This window comes from Aythya fuligula, chromosome 15 (genome assembly GCF_009819795.1).
Source record: "Aythya fuligula isolate bAytFul2 chromosome 15, bAytFul2.pri, whole genome shotgun sequence".
Classification (NCBI taxonomy): domain Eukaryota; kingdom Metazoa; phylum Chordata; class Aves; order Anseriformes; family Anatidae; genus Aythya; species Aythya fuligula.
The window spans coordinates 785001-804370 of record NC_045573.1 but is presented as its reverse complement, the minus strand read 5'-3'; the positions used below and the strand labels follow the sequence as shown (position 1 = coordinate 804370).

Genomic DNA, 19370 nt, shown 5'->3' with positions numbered 1-19370 from the left:
TTCTGCTGTGTTCAGAGCTGCAGGCAAGGTGACTCAAATAAGATTGAGAGAGCTCTCAGGAGAGGTATTTTTCTGAAAAGGGGGTGCTAATAAATGACTTAAAAGCAATGAGTGGTCCGGGGACTGATCTCAAAAGCCTAGTTTACTTAAGTAACACTCCTGTAATTGTCTTGCTTTTTTTTTTTTTGTAGGCATGCCTCCCATTCGGGACTTGGTGAGCCACTCCCCTAACCAGTCAGGTGATGCACAGCTATTTCAATCTCACCTTTTTCACACTGTGTGTTTGTAGTAGTCACGTGTTTCACGCAGTTATGTCTCTGATTTTTTTGATTCTTTGGCTTATGTCTTTCAATAGCATGTGTCGTGCAAATGTCTGACTTTAGTATACTCTGTGTGCCATATCATGTTACGCTTAGATAAACATTTTTAATTTTCTGAAATGTCAGAATTCATACCAAAAAAAGTTTGAAGCCTAGACTATGTGGCAGCTTAGCTCTAACATATTGTCCTTTTTTTTTTTAACCTTTATGCTTACATGCCGAATTGCATCTGGATGTTATTAAAGTGAATAATCTGTGTAAGCTTGAATTTTGTATCAGGCGTTTCACAGCACTGGGGAGGAAATAAGGGATCACAGTCCCAGTCTGGGGGCCTTCCGATTTTGAACGCCAAGTTTATGCAGGAGTTGCATGTACCCGGGGCACAGAGCTGTGTGCCTGGTGTGCTAGATGAGACCAAAGAACGCCTGTTTGTTTTTATGAAATGCTTTGGAACAAGTGTGCTGCGTGAGGACTCGGGGCTGTGCCCTGTGAAAGCCCCGGGGGTAATGCAGGTGGTGGCTGCAGGGTGCTTTGCTCAGGCTGTCTGCAGCCCACAAGCCCCCCGGTGTCTCCCACTGCGTGTCTGGGTTACCACAAACACGGTGCTCATCTCTGCCCTCTCCCCCCTCCTGCCACGTTCATCCCCTCTGTGAGTGGGTTCGGCTTTCCGGTGTGCTGGCAGACCCACCTGAGGGTGAATTATTTTCCGTGGAGAGCTGCAGCTCACGGCGGTGCTGTGCGGGCACTGGGCCCAGCGTGGGGAAGGGCCAAGGGCCGTGCTGGCGCAGAGCCCAGGGTGTCACGGGGAGCCACCCATCACCCTGCAGGTTCTCCTGCCCTGCCTCAGCAGTTCGGAACCTATTTCAGAGGCAGCAGCTACATCTGCTGGTTCTTGGGTTGGAGTACTTTAAAAAGGCACAGACAGACCTGGGGACCTTTATCCGTACCACAGAGCAGCTGATGCCTGAAATTAACAGATACAGGGAGGCAGCCCTTTGGCTTTGGTTTTGTCCCTTCATAACAAACGTGCTTTTTAGTTTGTTTACTCAAGTCCGTCTTTTTGTAAGGACAAAAAGTACAGTATTTGGGAAGGTGTAGTACTGAGGTACTGTGTGCGCCACTGAATTCTGTGGCTGGAGAAGGAGACAGAGGGAGGAAGGGAGCCGAATACAGGCATTTCTTAACTTAGGCTTCTCAGTCCTGCTGCTTAGTTTCAGTAGTGTGATGGTGTCATCAACTATTTTTTCAGCTTTGAGGTGTTGTTTTTTTGGTGGTATCTGTCCGATATGAAAATTCAGAAATAATAGCTTGCTTGGTCAGTATTTGTATATTTTGTCTCAGGAGTTTGTGGTTGTGGAGATTTGAATTAGGAACATTGCTGAACCGTGTCTTGTGAGAAATCACCAATACATACTGGTGTCTAGGAAAAAGATTGTTAGTCGAGGTGGTTTTTATAGGTAATAGGATAAGAGTCTGGATGACTAGAAGTTAATAATTACCCAGTGTTTGTGTACTGTGCTCGTTAACACTGTGCATTGCATCTAAATTAGTATAATAGAATTTTAATAAATACAAGTTTTCTTTCTATGTATTCTCTTGCTGTGCAAATTAGAGTTTGTTTGCCATTTCACTCTGGCTTGCTTGCCCTCTGTGTACTTTCATGCTGTTCTTCATTGATTGTGTTATGGGGGTAATGCTTATGTAATCAAGATTTTTGTCTCATTAGGACAGTTTTTAATACTGTTGCTTCTCTTGTTCATGAGAATGCAGAGAACTCTGCCTATTTTTTTTTAATGTAGGTTAAATGTCATTTTATAAAATATCATTGAGAATTTGAAATCTTGGATTGCACTGGGCAGCTGCTCAGATACTGCAGCGATTTTAGTGCCGTGTTAGTGGGCAGGTTCTAGATTGTGCTCACCAGAATGAATGTCTTCGAGTTCTCCCAAGGATGCTGTATGGTTCTCTTCTTGAGACTATGGAGCTGCCAGTCATTTCTAACCACTACAGCCCTATTTCTGCCTGCCGTGGATCTTTTTCCACTTCTCTATTCTAAATTCTTTTGCCAGCATCCTTGTTTCTCATGCTGTAATTATCACATGAAACTTTTCTGATTGTTTAGACTTTCTTGAGCTTCTTTCATCCTGGATGAGAGATGTAATTCTCTCAGCTGTCTCAGTCTTTTTGAGGCAGAAGCACTGAATCAAGATCTCTTTAGATCTACATCACTTACGCTTTTCTTCAAATCCATCAGTCATATTTAGATGTGATAAACTGCATCTGCCCTTTTGGTGGTGGAGTCAGAGTACAGAGAGCTGGCTCATGCCAAATGATCTTTACATGCGTGCTGTGTTTTACAGCTGAGCTATTGCCAAAAATCATATCTCGTGTGTTCTAACCTTTAAGTAGGTGGCAGTTCTGACTCTATTGGAGTAGCTGACGCTCAGTTACTTGTTACTGTTTGTACACGGGGGATTGGGGCACGTCGGCATTTGGGGGCTTCAGAAGTTGTTGTGCAGAGCTGGCGTTCCCGGTAGCAGAAGGGAGAAACTGGAGAGGCTGCCAGCTTCCCCTCAGACTTCACAATTAAAATGTGTTTCTTGGAGACACGTGAGGCTTATAAATTAGCATTGTATTTTAAAAGCAGCCAGTCCCTAAATGTTGTGTAAACAGCTTTTGAGAAGAATAAGGATGTGGAATTGGGGCATTTCATTACTGCGAGCTCTGTTTGTGAGCACGAACAGGTACAACTTCATAAAGGTATTCAGCTGATGTCACCACAGCCTCTTCCAGTCAGATGTGAGGCATGTGCTAGGCAAATCCAGTAATTAAATAAGAATGAATAGGAGCACAAAACCTTTTTTTTTTTTTTTTTTTTTTTTTTTTTTAAGTAAGGGAAAACATTACTGAGAAAAGTAAATGTCTTTAATAATAAAAATCAAGACACCACGTTTTAATGGGCAGCCAAGTGTGACTTGCCACTGTTCTTTCAGTTCAGGGAAAATACTAAAAAAAAAATAAATTGCACTAACAGGTTTTTTATTCGTGTTCTGTTGCCTTCTTCATTACTGTTTTCCCACATGCTTCATACTTTCACAGTTTCGTCTTCTGCTGCATCTGTGTTTTGATTTAACAATTTGGAAAAAAAAATCTCTTCGATAAAGTGTTAGAAATAGGAAATGAAATTTGAAAATTTGCAGCACTTAATTTTATAGCAAATACTTCATGGTGTATGTATTTAACCATGAAAAGTTTGTAAGTGAATTGAGATGTATTTCTTCCTTATTACTGGATGTAATCAGCATATTAATTGAATAAGAAACAGTAATTCTTACATAAATGAAAACGAAGCAGTAGTTCAGCTACTACACTTAATCTGTGCTGCTGCACAGATCTGTTGTACCAATCTGCTTCAGATTTGTCTTGTGAGTTTTGTGTTCAATTGTTGTATAAAAGAGGAAAGATTACTTGTATTTAAGAAATCTTATATAATATCTTTTTAATGTTTTTCTCCAGCTATTGGCGCATAGTGTTTGCTACTGCTAGGTCAGTTTAATATCCAGTTCAGGTTCCTGCCTTTCAGAATTGCTTTGATTTTAAACATGTATGGTTGTTTTATAAAATATCGTATGTGGTGATACAGAGTATTAAAAAGAAAAAACAACCTTTCTCTGGGGAAAAAAAGAACTGTTGCCATGCTTTGAGAAAATGCTACTTCACGTGGCTGGTGCAAATTGTTCTAGGTTATACGTATGGCAATGTTCTAAGCAGCTGTGCTGTAGTTTTTTCTGTAATCTTCAGTAACTAGTGTTAAAATAAGTAAGGTAATTCTTGGCTTAGTATCTTTGTAAGTTTTTGTCTTCTGCTCAATGAAGTAATAATGCTATATTTATAATACTGTTCTTGAACTTTCCTTCTTCTCTTTAGATCTGAACCACAGTGGTCTAGGATCCCATTATGAAAATTCTCACTGGGGACCAGTCTCTTCAAACAGTGACTCCAGCACAAACTGGGATAAAGTTATTGTAGACGGCTCTGACAAAGAAGCATGGCCATCAATCACTGGCAGTGACCCAGAGTTGACATCAGAATGTATGGACACTGACTCTGCCTCTAGCTCTGGGTCAGAGAGAAACCTCGTTATAATGGCTTCAGGGAGCACAGGTGGTGAAAGTGATGGCATTCGAAATGGCATTGGACATGGTTCTCAAAATAAGTTTGTGGTTGGTAGCAACAGCAATAATGTGGGCAATGGAAGTATTAATGGACCATGGGGTTTATCCCATGGGACCATAATAAGCACATGTCAAGTTTCTGTGGATGCTCCTGACAGCAAATCTGAAAGTAGCAACAATAGAATGAATGCTTGGGGCACCATAAACTCTTCATCAAATGGAGGGTTAAATCCAAGCACTTTGAATTCAAATGGCAACCATGGTGCCTGGCCTGTATTGGAGAACAATGGACATGCCCTGAAAGGGTCTGTAGGGAGTGGTAATTCTGGCACAAATATTCAGTGCAGTACCATAGGTCAGATATCTAACAGTCAGAGTATTAACTCTAAAGTGGGTGGTTCAGCCCATGGTTCCTGGGGAAGCCTTCAGGAAAATTGTGATTCTGAAGTAAATGGTACAAGGAAGGTTTCATTCAGTGGGCAACCTCAAAACCTTAACACTGAAATGAATGGACCAAATAACACTACTAACTTTATGACCTCTAGTTTACCAAACTCTGCTGGTTCAGTGCAGATTAACGAACTGCCTAATAATACAGGGCATGGGGCCTGGCGCGTGAGCACAATGAATCATTCTCAGATTCAGGCCTCTCCAGTTACAAATGGCACTTCCATTTCTCACCTTAGCAATGGTGAGGCGAAAAATGGTGGATCTTATGGTACTACATGGGGTGCCTATGGTTCTAATTACTCTGGAGACAAATGTTCAGGCCCGAACAGCCAAGCTAATGGTGACACTGTGAATGCAACTCTAATGCAGTCGGGCATTAGTGGGCCTGGCAGCACTAACTTTCAAATCAATGGGAATAAAGGAGGAGGGGTGTGGGAAGCAGGGACAGTCAACTCCCAGAACATGCCATGGGGAAGTGGAAACGGTGCAAGTGCTGGCGGAAGTAGAAGAGGATGGGGCAACCCTGCACAAAACACTGGCACTAACATTTCAAATGGTGAATGGAGTAAACTGCCTAGTAATCAGCATTCCAATGAAAGTGTAAATGGAAATACCAGGAAGTTTACAAACGGATGGAAATCTACTGAAGAGGATGACCTTAACAGCCAGAGTTCTGCTGTGTCTCAGATAACCGAGCAGAATAGCTCATGGGCCAAAACAGGTACGGGGGACAGTGAAGGTAGTACGGAGAGCACTGGATGCCATGAAGACAGAGTTACTACAGAAGGACAGAATCGAGAGAGAAGAAAAGTAGACCAGCATGCATTACTCCAAAGCATAGTGAACAGAACTGACTTAGATCCGCGTGTCCTTTCCAACTCTGGTTGGGGACAGACTCCAATCAAACAGAACACTGCCTGGGATACCGAAACATCACCAAGAGGTGAAAGAAAAACTGACAATGGGACAGAGGCCTGGGGAGGCTCTGTGACACAGACTTCCAGCTCAGGGGGGTGTGTGGATAGACCTAGCCCTAATAATAATGATACCTCATCTGTATCAGGGTGGGGAGATCCAAAGTCTGCTACAAGGTGGGGAGACTCCAAAGGGTCAAATAGCCAAGGGGGGTGGGAAGAGGATTCTGCTGCTACAGTAATGGTCAAGAGCAATCAATCATGGGGAAGTGGCAAAGAAGAAAAGTCATCTTGGAATGACACACAGAAGATCAAACAGGGATGGGGCGATGGGCAAAAGGCCAGCCAGGGTTGGGCAGTTTCTGCCAGTGATGGCTGGGGTGAAAATTCAAGAGGTAACCATTGGGGTGAGGCTAAGAAATCTAGTTCAGGAGGTAGCGACAGTGACAGATCAGTATCTGGTTGGAATGAGCCAGGTAAATCAAATTCTGTTACTTGGGGAGGTAGTAATCCAAACCCGAATAATTCTTCAGGATGGGATGAGCCTGCAAAGTCTAATCAGAACCAGGGCTGGGGAGACCCTCCCAAATCCAGTCAGCCTCAAGGTTGGGGGGATTCGTCAAAGCCAGTCAACTCTCCGGAATGGAACAAACAAGATGTTGGATCCTGGGGAGCGCCGTCTGCCACCAGTAAACCACCGGGGTCAGGCTGGCTGGGCGGACCGATGCCAGCCCCAGCAAAGGAGGAGGAACCCACTGGCTGGGAGGAGCCATCCCCTGAATCAATACGCCGCAAAATGGAAATTGATGATGGAACTTCTGCTTGGGGTGATCCAAGCAAATACAACTACAAAAATGTGAATATGTGGAATAAAAATGTCCCAAACAGTAGCAGCAGTTCAGACCAGCAAGCACAGGTACATCAGCAGCTACTGTCTTCAAGTGCCATGTCTAGCAAGGAGAGCAGTTCGGGTTCTGGTAAGACTTGGTTTTATGCAAATTTGTATTTCCATTTAATTGTAAAACAATTCTCTTGTTCTTGTTTCTCTTACAATACTTCAATTTCAAAGTGGAAAGGAGAAAGTGGCAATGGAAGTACCTTTTTATTTTTTTATCTTTTTATGTGCATTGCTTTTTTTTAAAACATTTGATAACTTCATACAAATCAGAAGTTCTGTTCTCATTTCGAATAGCTTGAGTAACAAAGGGTAGACAGCTCTGCTGGAATTCTGTGGAGTGGGAACGTGGAAAATGTTTAAAACAGTATTTGAAGAGTGAAAGTTTTCTTCATTTAATTTTAAGACTTAAAATTAATTTTGCCAAAGGAAAAAAAAAAGTTGAGCTACTACAAGGCAGAATGAAGGATGGTTGTGTTACATGAAAGATCAGACTTTACAATCTTGTAGTTTTGGGGAGAGCAAGTAATACTTGTAGATGAGTTTGTGTGGTATATGCAAAGTATTTTGTGCTGTCTTTTTCAACTGCAAAGAGGAATAACTTAAATATAAGGGGCAGATCATAGGAACTTAGTATCTTAGAAATTTCTATTATCAAAATGAAATGTACATACAGAATTTCTATTTTTGCATATTTTACGGAACAGCTTGCAGTTGTAATAATTACCTTCATGCAAAATGTCAATGTGTATTAATATGCTGTTTATTGTATGCTATGGGTCTAGAAAAGGCAAAGCACGTGATTCTTTTAAGTGGCTTTTAAAGTCCTGTTAAAAAACATGCCAGTAACTCATACTGCTTTGAAAAGGTTGGGGAGAGCCTTCTACTCCAGCCACTACTGTAGATAATGGAACTTCAGCGTGGGGTAAGCCCATGGATACTGGTACTAGCTGGGGAGAACCCATCAGCGATGCAGGAGGCACCTCTGGCTGGGGAAACGCTTCTCTTGGTCAACAGGCTTCAAATAAACCTGGTGAGTGCTTTTTGCACCATCTTTGAATAAAGATACTAGAGGTGAAATACCTATCTAAAAGCTGTACCTTTTTGAAGGTTTCTGTCTTGAAGTAAATGTAAAGTGAACTTCTGTCTGCATTAAGGGCAGCTGATTAATACTGATGCTAATACCCTCATGCTGCACTTCTGTCACTGAGCAGCTGCTCATTGGTGTTTCTTTCATTCACCATCAGACTGTTGTTGATCTGAAGCTTGTCGGGGTTAAATAATAACTGCTTCACTTTTAGTTTCTGTTCTTAGTAGCTGATTTGCACGGAGACCTTTGTTTTGTTTGAAACGTTAATGTGTTGGGTTTTTTCACAACCAGGGCCTAAATCTATGCAAGATAGTTGGTGTGGAGATGATATGCCATTGACTGGCAGTCGTCAGACCAGCTGGGAGGAAGAAGAGGATGTAGAGATTGGAATGTGGAACAGCAGTTCTTCACAAGAAGCTAACCCATCTTTAAATTGGCCACCATATATGAAAAAAATGCCCACAAAGGTAATTATGACTTCCCATAGAAGGTAGTTAAGGCTTCTGCATTGATTTTCATTTATAAAAGCTAAGAACAGATTGCTGCACTGAGTGGTGTACCATTAAGCTTTAATCTTCATTCATAATGTTTTGTGGTTTAATTTAAGCAGTAGGGGGCAAACAATTTCTGAGTATCACAGGAATTCCTTTCTGTTTTTAAGGGAATGATGAAAGGTGGAAATAAGCAAGATGAAACATGGATCAATCCATTCATTAAGCAATTCACAAATCTTAGTTTCTCAGTAAGTATTATACCTTTCCCATCTGTAACGCTTTCTTAGAGTGTTAGTTACAACGCACAAAAATGAAAATGCTTAATTGTCTAACGTTCTCTTTCATAGTATTTTTCTTTTACATCTGTTCATCTTCCCTGTCACCCATCCCTCAGTAAGGAAGGATGTAAATTTGCAACCTCAGGAAGTTTGCAGGCGACACCAAGCTGGGGGAAGTGTCAGTCTGCTGGAGGGTAGGGAGGCCCTGCAGAGGGACCTGGACAGGACGGATTGATGGGCAGAGGCCAATGCAGTGAGGTTCAGCATGGCTAAGTGCTGGTTGCTGCACTTTGGTCACAACAACCCGTTGCAATGCTATATGTTTGGGGCAGAGTGTCTGGAAAGCTGTGCAGAGGAAAAGGATCTGGGGGTGCTGGCTGATGCTTGCCAGAACATGAGCCAACAGTGTGCCCGGGTGGCCAAGAAGGCCAACGGCATCCTGGCTTGTATCAGGAGTAGTGTGGCCATCAGGAGCAGGGAGGTGATCGTCCCCCTGTGCTCTGCTCTGGTGAGGCTGCACCTCGAGTGCTGGGTTCAGCTTTGGGCCCCTCACTACCAGAGGGTGTGGTAAGGGCATGGTTGGACCAGGTGATCTTGGAGATCTCTTCCAACCTTAATGATTCTGTGATCCCCTTTTCCTTTTTACATTTTCGATATAGAAAGACCTATTTACTGATGAAAGGTGATGTTGTAAACACTACCCAGGTATTCATCCAGTAGTCTGTTTTTACTTATTGTTACACGTGTATTTCAGTAAAGATACCTGTTTTCAATGGGTAACAAATAAAGGGAGAAAATGCTTTAAAAATAGTCTAATTTACCTTGATGTCTTTTTTTCTTGCAGGTTTGAATTGAAATAATATATGTGAATCTCTTTGTTTTAGCTTTTAAAAAGATTATTATTAAATAATTATGATTCGTTTTATTACTTCAGAGAGAATCACCAGAAGAAACCATACAGAGCAATAAGATGGACATGTCTGGAGGTAAGAAAGGGAAAACTTAGCTAGGTTTTATAGCTTTCCATTCCAGTCTGTTTTAGCTTATATAATTCTGTAAATTGCTATATTTATAGTAATTTCCTTTATATATGTGTGTGCATAAAGAATTTCCTTAAAGAAAAAGAATACCGTTGTAGAGAAAAAATACTAATTGTGCATATCCTGCTACATACCTGAATTACCTGATTGCTACAGTAATACTAATCCATAAATCAAGCTAAGCTTGTACATACTGAGCTGGCATGAAAGACTGTTTTCGTAGTGTGGGTTATTTTTTCTTAACGTAAGTATCTAGACTGCTGTCTGAACAACTTCACTAAAATATAAACAGAAATGTTCTGAATACCACACTCATTGTGGTTTGTTCTTGGAAACACATTTTCAGTTCTAAGAAATAAATTAATACTGAACAGTTATTTAAGATACATTTATACTTGAATGCAAAATCACTTGAGCAGTTTTTATTTGGAACTGTTTGCCGTTACGATTCCTCTAGCAAATAAAAATATATTTAGCGCCTTAACAACAATATATGATGATGGAATGTTTAATGGAAAGTGATTGTGGCACTGCATTTATTGTAGTTGCATTTTTTAAATTCTAGTTTAAAATTGGGTATTTTCACAGTCTATATTATGCAAATAGCCTGTTCTTTGCATTTTAGATTTAAATATTAATAGAAAACCTCATGTTTAAATTATTTCAAATTTTAAATTTGAAATTAAAACATCTGTTGGGAAAGTAATGCTCTTGCATTGCTTGCAGTAAAGTATTAAAGACTGCTCAACTACTGCTTATATTTTGATCTTCTAACTTGCCTAGTGGCGTTAACAATGGAAGATAAATTTTACAATTAGCTTTTAATAAAAACAAATATTTTAAAATTTTGTTTTCAGCTAAATAAGATTTTTGGTGGTGGTGATTTCCCCCCACCCACCCAATAGCTGAATCAAATTAAAAGGCCTTTGAAATCTTATAAAAATGAGGGAGAGGAGATAAAGATACAACTTCAAAGCCAATACAGTTCTTGGTGCTGCTTTTTTTTGGTGCCATTAACACTTGGAAACTCAATTATACTTGCTTTTTAAGAGCAAACTGAGAATAGTATTTTTTGTGAAGCCTAGCAGAATATGTTGATGCTTTGCTCATTCCAAGTTTTGAGTTGTCTGTAGCTGTTGATTCATAGTGTTTCCTTTCCTTTCAAGCGAAGCCCAGACAGCTTAAAGCTAAACTGATGCTTTCTTTTATTAGTATCTATCTTGAAAGCAGTATTTGGTATTTCATAAGCATAAACCTATTTCTAGTTTATCTGGAAAACTGAATAATCCTTCAATGTCATCATCATATGTCTCACCTTTCCGTAGGGATATTGCAAGATAAGAGAATGGAGATGGATAAGCATGGCCTCAGTGTCGGAGATTACAATCGTGTGGTTGGAAAAGGCCCTGGTTCTCGTCCTCAGATTTCCAAAGAGTCTTCCATGGATCGCGGTCCTTACTTTGATAAGGTTAGTAGGTGTCTTACTGGGGAACATTCTTAACTTCTTTGACTCAGCAATCTAAGTAATTATCTGTGTGCTCCTTAGCTTTCTGCATTTAGTGGAGAGAAAACGTAGTGCTTTCTTGTTGATCCTAAGATATGTTTTGTTCTTTTTAACTTACTGATGTATAATACTAAGCACTTTCTGTAGCTCATTTGCAGTGCAAATAACTAACCTGATCTCTTTTGTTTTCTGCCTATTTCCTGCTGATGCTGGACTGTCATGTGACTCTTCCCTTCTGTTCCTGGCAATGGTTTCTCCCTTCTGCTTGCTTGCTGGCTGGTTGTTGCGCATCGGTTTGTCTGTCCAATCAGGATGGCATTGTAGCAGACGAGTCCCAAAACATGCAGTTTATGTCCAATCAAAACATGAAGCTTCCCCCTTCAAATAGTGCACTACCTAACCAAGCCCTTGGCTCCCTAGCAGGGCTGGGTATGCAAAACTTGAATTCTGTTAGACAGGTAAGGCTGTGTGCATATCCTTGGCATGTTACTTGACAGCATTTAATACCTTTTATTATAACATCCTAGCTACTCATGTGATTGATATGTTTTTAACTTCTAATTCAAATGTATAGGGGTGGGATACGTAGCAGAAATCTTTCCTTGTCACTAACCATCTGTCTTTTCCCCAGAATGGCAATCCCAGTATGTTTGGTGTTGGTAATATAGCAGCACAGCCCAGGAGCATGCAGCAGCCTCCAGCACAACCTCTTAATTCATCTCAGCCTAATCCACGTGCTCAAGTGCCTCCTCCATTACTATCCCCTCAGGTAATTGAGTACATAGAACTTTCTATGTATAAACTACCAAAATGCTGCTTCAGAAAAAAAAATCCATTTATCAGTGTTGGTGGTATTTATTTGGTAAATATTTGAAAACTACTTTGGCCTAATTAGTGTTTCAAAAAGAGACAACTGTTAACCAGATATTATGATGTTCTACATCTTGTATAAGTATTTGCACACGTTAGTCAGTCGCTCTTTGTACTGGTCCGTTCTGCAGGTTCCAGTATCATTACTGAAGTATGCACCAAACAACGGTGGCCTGAGCCCACTTTTTGGCCCACAACAGGTAGCCATGTTGAATCAACTGTCCCAGTTAAACCAGCTTTCTCAGATCTCCCAGTTACAGGTAAGCTAAAAAGGTAGATGCTCTGTGTTCTGTTTGAAACTATAAGTAGAAACTTCTCAGATATAAATTTTTCTAAAAAAACAACAACACCAAAACACTGTCTCCTAGCGGTTGTTGGCTCAGCAGCAAAAAGCGCAGAATCAAAGAAGCATGCCTTCTGGTGGTCGTCAACAGCAGGAGCAGCAGGTAAATACATTTATTATTAACTTTTCAAATAATCTTTTTAAATTGTTATTCATCCTAAGCTGTATTTTTTGTTACAAGCCATATAAAAGTGTGCAAGAATGAATAGGATTTTAACAAGCGTTAAAAGAATACGCTTTAGCTTAATGCTGGGTTTTTGCTGTGCCAAGATGCACAGAACAGAAATGCATTTCATTATCTTTCTTTAAAAGTGGAAAAGCTTTTGACTACTTATATTATAACTGCTTTGTTTTTTTAAGGGTCGATCTCTTAGTATGCAGCAACAGATGATGCAACAGTCCCGTCAGCTTGATCCAAACCTGTTAATGAAGCAGCAAACTCCGCCGTCTCAACAGCAGTCACTCCATCAACCCACCATGAAATCTTTCCTTGAGAATGTCATACCCCATACTACTCCTGAGCTACAGAAAGGGCCATCACCAATAAATTCATTCAGCAGCTTCCCTATAGGTGGGTTTCTGCATGCTAATTTCATACAGTCAGTCAGTGCTTTTGTGACACAGGACGCAGCCTTTCCTTTAACTTTGCCTGGAGTCCTCCTCCTCTGAAAACAATAGCGATTGCAGTCCTGTTAGTATTTTCCATTTTAACAGTAGTAGTAATTCCCTATGGGACTCATCCAAGTTACCTTTGTTCACCAAGTAACTTTTTTCACAAGTACTCGCATTTCCAGAAATTATTGTATCTTTTAGTGTTAAATGTTTTATGTTCTTATAGAATGTCTGTCTCTTTTTATTTCTTTCTTTTTCTATGGGTCCCAAAGATAACCTAGTCCTTGTGCAACTGCAACTCCTAAGGACTAAAGCTAAAGGACTTTTAGAAGAGGAAGCCCTACAAAGAATCTGTTGAAGTCGTCTAATTTCTTTGAACTTTAAGAAAGTTTAAAAATAATCTGGAATTGCATAGGTAGAAAAAATGTTAACGTACCTTCTAGTGTTTTTGAACAGAAGAGAAAGCTTTTAGCATTTTTATGCTAAAATGCTCTGCATTTTTAAAGCATGGTTGTGGCTCATTTCAGGCGAAATGTCGGAAAACTTATAAATACAAATATCTCCTGTTTCTTTCTCCCTACGTTTCCAGGCTTCTGTCCAATTTCTACTTCAGAAATTCCAGGCTTGTATATTTTCTCCTTATTTTAGGTCCCTTTTTAATGCTATCTTATACTTAGTAAAACTATACCATTTTCCCCTATTTTTTCCTCCTTTTCTGTTTGCTTTTCTTCTATGATCTTCTAATCCTTTCAGTTCTGTTGGGCTGACTTCCTCTGCATTCTCATTGCCCTTTGTAGAAAAGTTTCATAGAGACTGCTGCTGAAATCCTTGTGCTTATAGGTGGTGTTACAGAGCCGGTGGGTCGGTGCGAGCCATGCTGTTGCATTGCATGTGGCACACTGGAATTTTGCTTGTGGCCAATTTTAAGTCCAGGCTGTTGCTTAATGGTTGCTGCTGATGATTGGCATCAAGATCTCTCTACTGCTTTTATTCAAAGTGCAAGGCATAAACATGAAGTTTGCTTAGCTATTACAGGCGCTTTTAGTTCTAACAAAGGAAATATTTAACTTTCTTGTCAAACTTCTTACTGAGTATTTCCATCATCTCTGTTAGGTTCCTGTTGTTTCCATTAGAGATATTATTTCTTGGTTTGAAATGTCTTAAAATACTGTTAAGCAGCTTTTTTCTCCCCTTAATCATTGCTACATTCCAAGAACCATCAATATATGTATGAATGCTTCGGGATCCTTTTGGCTTAGCACTGTATAGTTATATGACCAAGTGGAGCCACTCAGTCCTCAAATAAAAGGCTTAAGGGTAGAAATAACAGGTTCCTGGAATTTCTTCAACCTTCTGTGAAAAGTTGAGCCAAGAGAGTATTGGTATCATCCTCCAAGTGCGTACAGTAGTGTAGTCATGTGAGGAGGAGCTGGATTTGCCAAGCTGTCTTGAAAATCTCATGGGTATATTATTTTCTCCATGTCCTAATGTTAGCATCAGGAGACTTAGCCATGAAAGCAGGGACGTCCTGTTTGGTTTCTAGGTAACCAAATTTGTCAAGATTCTCTAGATCTTTATTCATCAGAAGCAGAGATTTGGGGCAGTTGTTTGTGTGTTCTTTCTCTCCAGTTAACCAGTGCTGCAGTCACATCCAAATTCATTTACAGAATTTAAGAATCTTGGATATTAAAAAGTACCTTTTTCTGCCAAATGGTAAAGATAGCTGAGGAATATAAAATCTTCCACAGTCAGATATGAAAAATGGCTTCTGGGAAGACTGTTTGAATTACAGATTATGTCCAGATACTGATGTTCATACCTCAGTGCAGATTTCAAATACGGAGCTTTGGACATGGATCTGTACTTATCAAGGGGCTGGAGTTAACCTTATCAGCTAGGTGTGCCTATTTGCCAGCTTGTGATCTTTCTAGTCTTTTTAGAGGTCTTACTTCTGCAAGCTTCTTTGGAGTTGATAGAAAGCTAATTGTGCACGGGTTGCTGGACTGACAACAGAGGGAGAGGTGTTAGAAATCAGTGTGATGGGACTTCCCACCCCATTTCAGCAGTTAATAGTTGTTCCATTTATTTTCAAGGCCAGATTGGATGGGGCTTGGAAGGTGGAAGGTGTCCCTGCCACTGTCTGACGGGTTGAAAATGGATGATCTTTAAGGTCCCTTCCAACCCAAACCAGTCTGTGATTCTATGATACTTCCTAAAACTTGGCTGTGCTGTTACAAGGTGTTTTCTTTGAGGCTTTGCAAAAGGTTGCTTTTCTGGCATCAACATCCCCTTGTTCTTTGAGGGAGGAAGCTTCTGTATGATAGTGACTACTGATTTGGGAACAGAGTTAAGCACCAGTTTCCAGTTCTGCATAAAGTTATTTCTAGCAAAGATGTCAGAAATTCCCTGTGTCTCTTGCTCAAAGTTAAAATGTCATGCTTTATTTTCAGAAATTAAGTAAATAGATCTGAAGGGTTGGAAATGTAACCAGCTGTGATTTGTGAATTAGGGATTTTTACAGACCTGGCAATCCCTAATTGGTAACAGAGTGCAGACGTGTCACAGTCAAAAGTGAGGGTGTGTTCAAGCCCCAGGTAGTTGATTCTGACAGATACTTGGACTGCTTTAGGTTGGCAATAATTATGTTGATTCTCTTTTCAATAAACATTTTGAAATACAGACAACAGCTTAGAAAAGCTAAAGCCAAGCTGTGTTTTTCTCTTAATGAGGTTTTAATACTGAGTGCAAACAGGATAAATAAATGGTGCTGGAGGTGGTATTACTTGTGAACTTCTATGCAAAGTGCTTATGCATCTGTGTTGTGTGGTTCAGAAGCTGCAAAGGTGTCCTGTTGAACAGCCTGAATAAGAATGGGGATGAGATTTTAACTGCCAGTGAATACCAATACCTAATTTTTGCAGAACAGGGATGAATACAGACACCCCCCCCCGCTGGGAAAGAGGTGTCTGTTATTACTGAGCGTAGTTCTCCAAGGTACGGTACTTTCACTTTGTACAGATTAGTTGAATTGTTAGGCTGATGCTAGACTGGTATTAGAAATGCCACATTTTTAAGATGTTTATATTTTTTCTTCAATGGCTTCTTCCACTGATTTATTTTTTTTTGCATGAAGACATCAACTGAGAACTTCAGAGTGCTTTGCATTGCTTAGCTTAGCTTCTGTCTGGAGTAAGTTCACTGTATTAAGTGCTATAATGTTTCTCAAACAGACTTAGAAGCATGAAATAACCATAGTAATATGCTCTTCAATGTTGATTAGGACAATAGTGGTAATTGGTGGAAAAAAGGCATTTTGTCTGTCTGTCATAAGCTATATATGTTTTTTAGGAATGAACTCAAACTTGAATGTAAACATGGATATGAGCAGTATTAAAGAGCCACAATCTCGATTGAGGAAATGGACTACAGTCGACAGCATTTCTGTGAACACATCATTAGATCAAAACTCCAGCAAACATGGTATGTTAAATATGTCGTTAAATAGCATCTGACATAACGCATCAGGCTGTGCAGTGCTGTGTCTGCATATTTACACTTGCAGTTGTAATATTTGTGTTGCTTGCAGGTGTCAATTTGTATTGCATTGTCTCTGACAAACTTGCTGCTTGTCTTCTACAGCTGCCCATAGCTTTCTTGAATGGTTTTACCTACAGAAGCGATGTTGTGATGAGACTAGTAGAGATGCTGTGGAGGATTCATGTTTAAGACAGAAGTGTGGATATTGCTACTGGGTTTACGTTAATCTGGATTGGAATGCTTCGTATATTTTTAAAACAAAAGCTTTAGATATTCTAGCTACAACACAACCCCCAGCCCCACTGTGCTGGTCTTAAGGTGTTTTATGGTAATTTAATTCTGTGTGCACACATTCTGGTAATTTCTGATACCTTTTAGTTACAGATTTTAGTTATGAATGTATTTGCATTCCAAAAATGGGGAGAGTGTGGAAGGAATAGACCAGTACCATCGGTGTACTTTGTTATAGAGGAGGCAGATTTGGTTGCTTTATATTTCATTCCAGTGATCAGGATTCATATGACATTTCAACTGTTTCAGTTGCTTGACATTTCATCCAGTTAAAATTTGAGTCTATAGCACAAGGGTTCTGTGTCTAAAGATAGTTGTAAAATGTCTCTAGTCTCCTATTACCATTTAGCCTTCAGATTGTTTGGATATTTTTAGAATCGTCAGCTGTTCTAATGCTATGAAATGGCTTGCTGCCTCGAACATCTAGCGGAGACATCCTGCTACTGCACTTGCTTGTTCTAAACTTCATCTGATTGGAGTCAAAAGTGTTGATATTGTTCAGAAAACATTACCTACAACTATAGCAACATTACAAATTTAATCTTTTGAACTCTGTATTGTATTGAAGCACGAGTAAAAGTTATTAGATGGCAAAAAGATATTCTGCAGTTCTGGAGGAATATGTAACTTTTAAACTTCTCCTTGTGGTATTTGCATGAAATCAAACAAGTTGTGTATAGCTGTGGTGCTCAGCTGCCACCCAGGTTAAACACCGCTCGGCTGTTCGCTCTCCCTCCTCCAGCCCTGTGGGATGGGGGAGAAAATCGGGAAAAAAGTGAAATGAAAGCTTGTGGGTTGAGGTAGACAGTTTATTAGGACAGAAAACAAAGGAAAATAAAAATAGCAGTGACAATAGTACTACTGCTAATGATGTGTACGAAAGAAGTGATGCACAATGCAGTTGCTCACCACCCGCTGAGCAATGCCCACCCTATCCCCGAGCAGGGGTGTACCCCCCACAGCCAGCCACCCTGCATTAATTGTTCAGCATGATGCCATATGGGATGGAACACCCATAAGGTATGGAACACCCCTTTGGCCAGTTGGGGTCAGCTGTCCTGGGTCTGTCCCCTCCATCTCCTGCTGCACCCCCAGCCTGCCCGCTGGCAGGACAGCAAGGAGCTGCAAAGTCCTTGGCTTGGCGTGAGCACTGCTCTGCAACAAGTAAAACATGGGTGTGGCATCAACATTGTTCTCGTCCTAAATCCAAAGCACAGCACCACAGCAGTTACTAGGAGAGAAACTATCCTAGCCAAAACCACAGCAATAGTGCTTTTGTTTCTTGCTCTGCTACTGGTGACTTTTTTTTATTTTTCCTCGCAGAAATATGAGTAGAATTTACAGAGTTTTGCAGTACCTAAAGGTCTTAAAGGTTTTGTAGCTACTACTTCTAAGAGCTTTCCCATCGTGAAATATATTTACCTGCTATCCAGCTGGGGTCTCACAGAATGCTCTTATCCTCTTGAATAAATCTTTTAGTTCAATGCAATAAGTATGCTACTCTAATGAGAGGATTTTGTGGGCTTGTATTCTTAGGGTTTTCTCCTGAGTTATTCAGGGACCTTTCATTTTAGACTCTACGTGCCTCTATGACTTCTTGTGTAACTTCTCATCATAAGAGGATAGTGTATGCTGCTACATATTTTATGAATGCTTTACATGGGCATGTTTTTACTTTTATAACTACAATTTCTAAACAAAATTGTCTATAGAAAATGTTTAACTTTTTTTTTTTTTAATTTTTATTATTAGGTGCTATTTCAAGTGGTTTTAGGCTGGAAGAGTCTCCATTTGTTCCATATGACTTTATGAACAGCAGTAATTCACCAGCCAGTCCTCCTGGATCTATTGGGGATGGCTGGCCCCGTGCCAAATCGCCTAATGGCTCTAGCAGTGTTAACTGGCCACCAGGTACGCACCACCACCGCTTACTGTGCTCAGGGGTCTTACTCTTCAGCAGTGTTTTGTGTTGGGTTCCTTGGTCATTACGTGTGGATGGGCAGGGAAACAACCTGCAAAAAAAAAAATATTTAGAATGTGTTTTTAGTAGAAAGAAATAGAAAGCAGTAGTTTCATTGTGCAAAGTAGTGTATCTCCCTGCTTCAGAATTTTACCCTGGTGAGATGGGACCAAAAAAAAAAAAAAATAAAAAATGAAGTGAGGACTCAAGTAAATTAAATACTTAAATGATTTAATATTTTAAGACATCTCTTAAGAGAGGTATTGCTTAGACAATTATTTTATGTTGTTATTTGTTTAAATTAAAAAAAAAATAATAAAAATTCTGAATCTCTATTCCTAGAATTTCGTCCTGGTGAGCCATGGAAAGGTTATCCAAACATTGACCCTGAAACTGACCCTTACGTCACTCCTGGCAGTGTCATAAACAATCTTTCAATTAATACTGTGCGGGAAGTTGACCACCTCAGGGACAGGAACAGTGGTATGTACAGATGATACGTTTTCCAATTAATTGTGTAGCTATCTTTTTTCAGTCAGATAGATGATTTACTTGGAAGTGTGTGCTTGCTGCTTTCTCATCTCTGTGTTTATCTTT

At 40.1% G+C, this 19370-nt stretch overlaps 1 protein-coding gene across 9 annotated transcripts in view; it reads left to right on the top strand.

Moving 5' to 3' along the window:
* Positions 1-19370, top strand: part of TNRC6A (trinucleotide repeat containing adaptor 6A) — an 81790-nt gene that overhangs the window by 57368 nt on the left and 5052 nt on the right. For 3 of the 9 annotated variants that reach the window (XM_032197830.1, XM_032197826.1, XM_032197833.1), the window contains 16 exons: positions 192-239; positions 4248-6836; positions 7623-7787; positions 8136-8311; positions 8506-8586; positions 9551-9602; positions 10982-11124; positions 11472-11618; positions 11792-11929; positions 12162-12290; positions 12399-12476; positions 12734-12944; positions 13575-13607; positions 16334-16465; positions 18566-18724; positions 19116-19256. In XM_032197830.1, coding sequence (XP_032053721.1) covers positions 192-239; positions 4248-6836; positions 7623-7787; positions 8136-8311; positions 8506-8586; positions 9551-9602; positions 10982-11124; positions 11472-11618; positions 11792-11929; positions 12162-12290; positions 12399-12476; positions 12734-12944; positions 13575-13607; positions 16334-16465; positions 18566-18724; positions 19116-19256 — 4422 coding nt within the window. The remainder of the gene's footprint in view (positions 1-191; positions 240-4247; positions 6837-7622; positions 7788-8135; positions 8312-8505; positions 8587-9550; positions 9603-10981; positions 11125-11471; positions 11619-11791; positions 11930-12161; positions 12291-12398; positions 12477-12733; positions 12945-13574; positions 13608-16333; positions 16466-18565; positions 18725-19115; positions 19257-19370) is intronic. The other 6 variants (XM_032197829.1, XM_032197831.1, XM_032197827.1 and 3 more) reach the window with 6 other exon arrangements.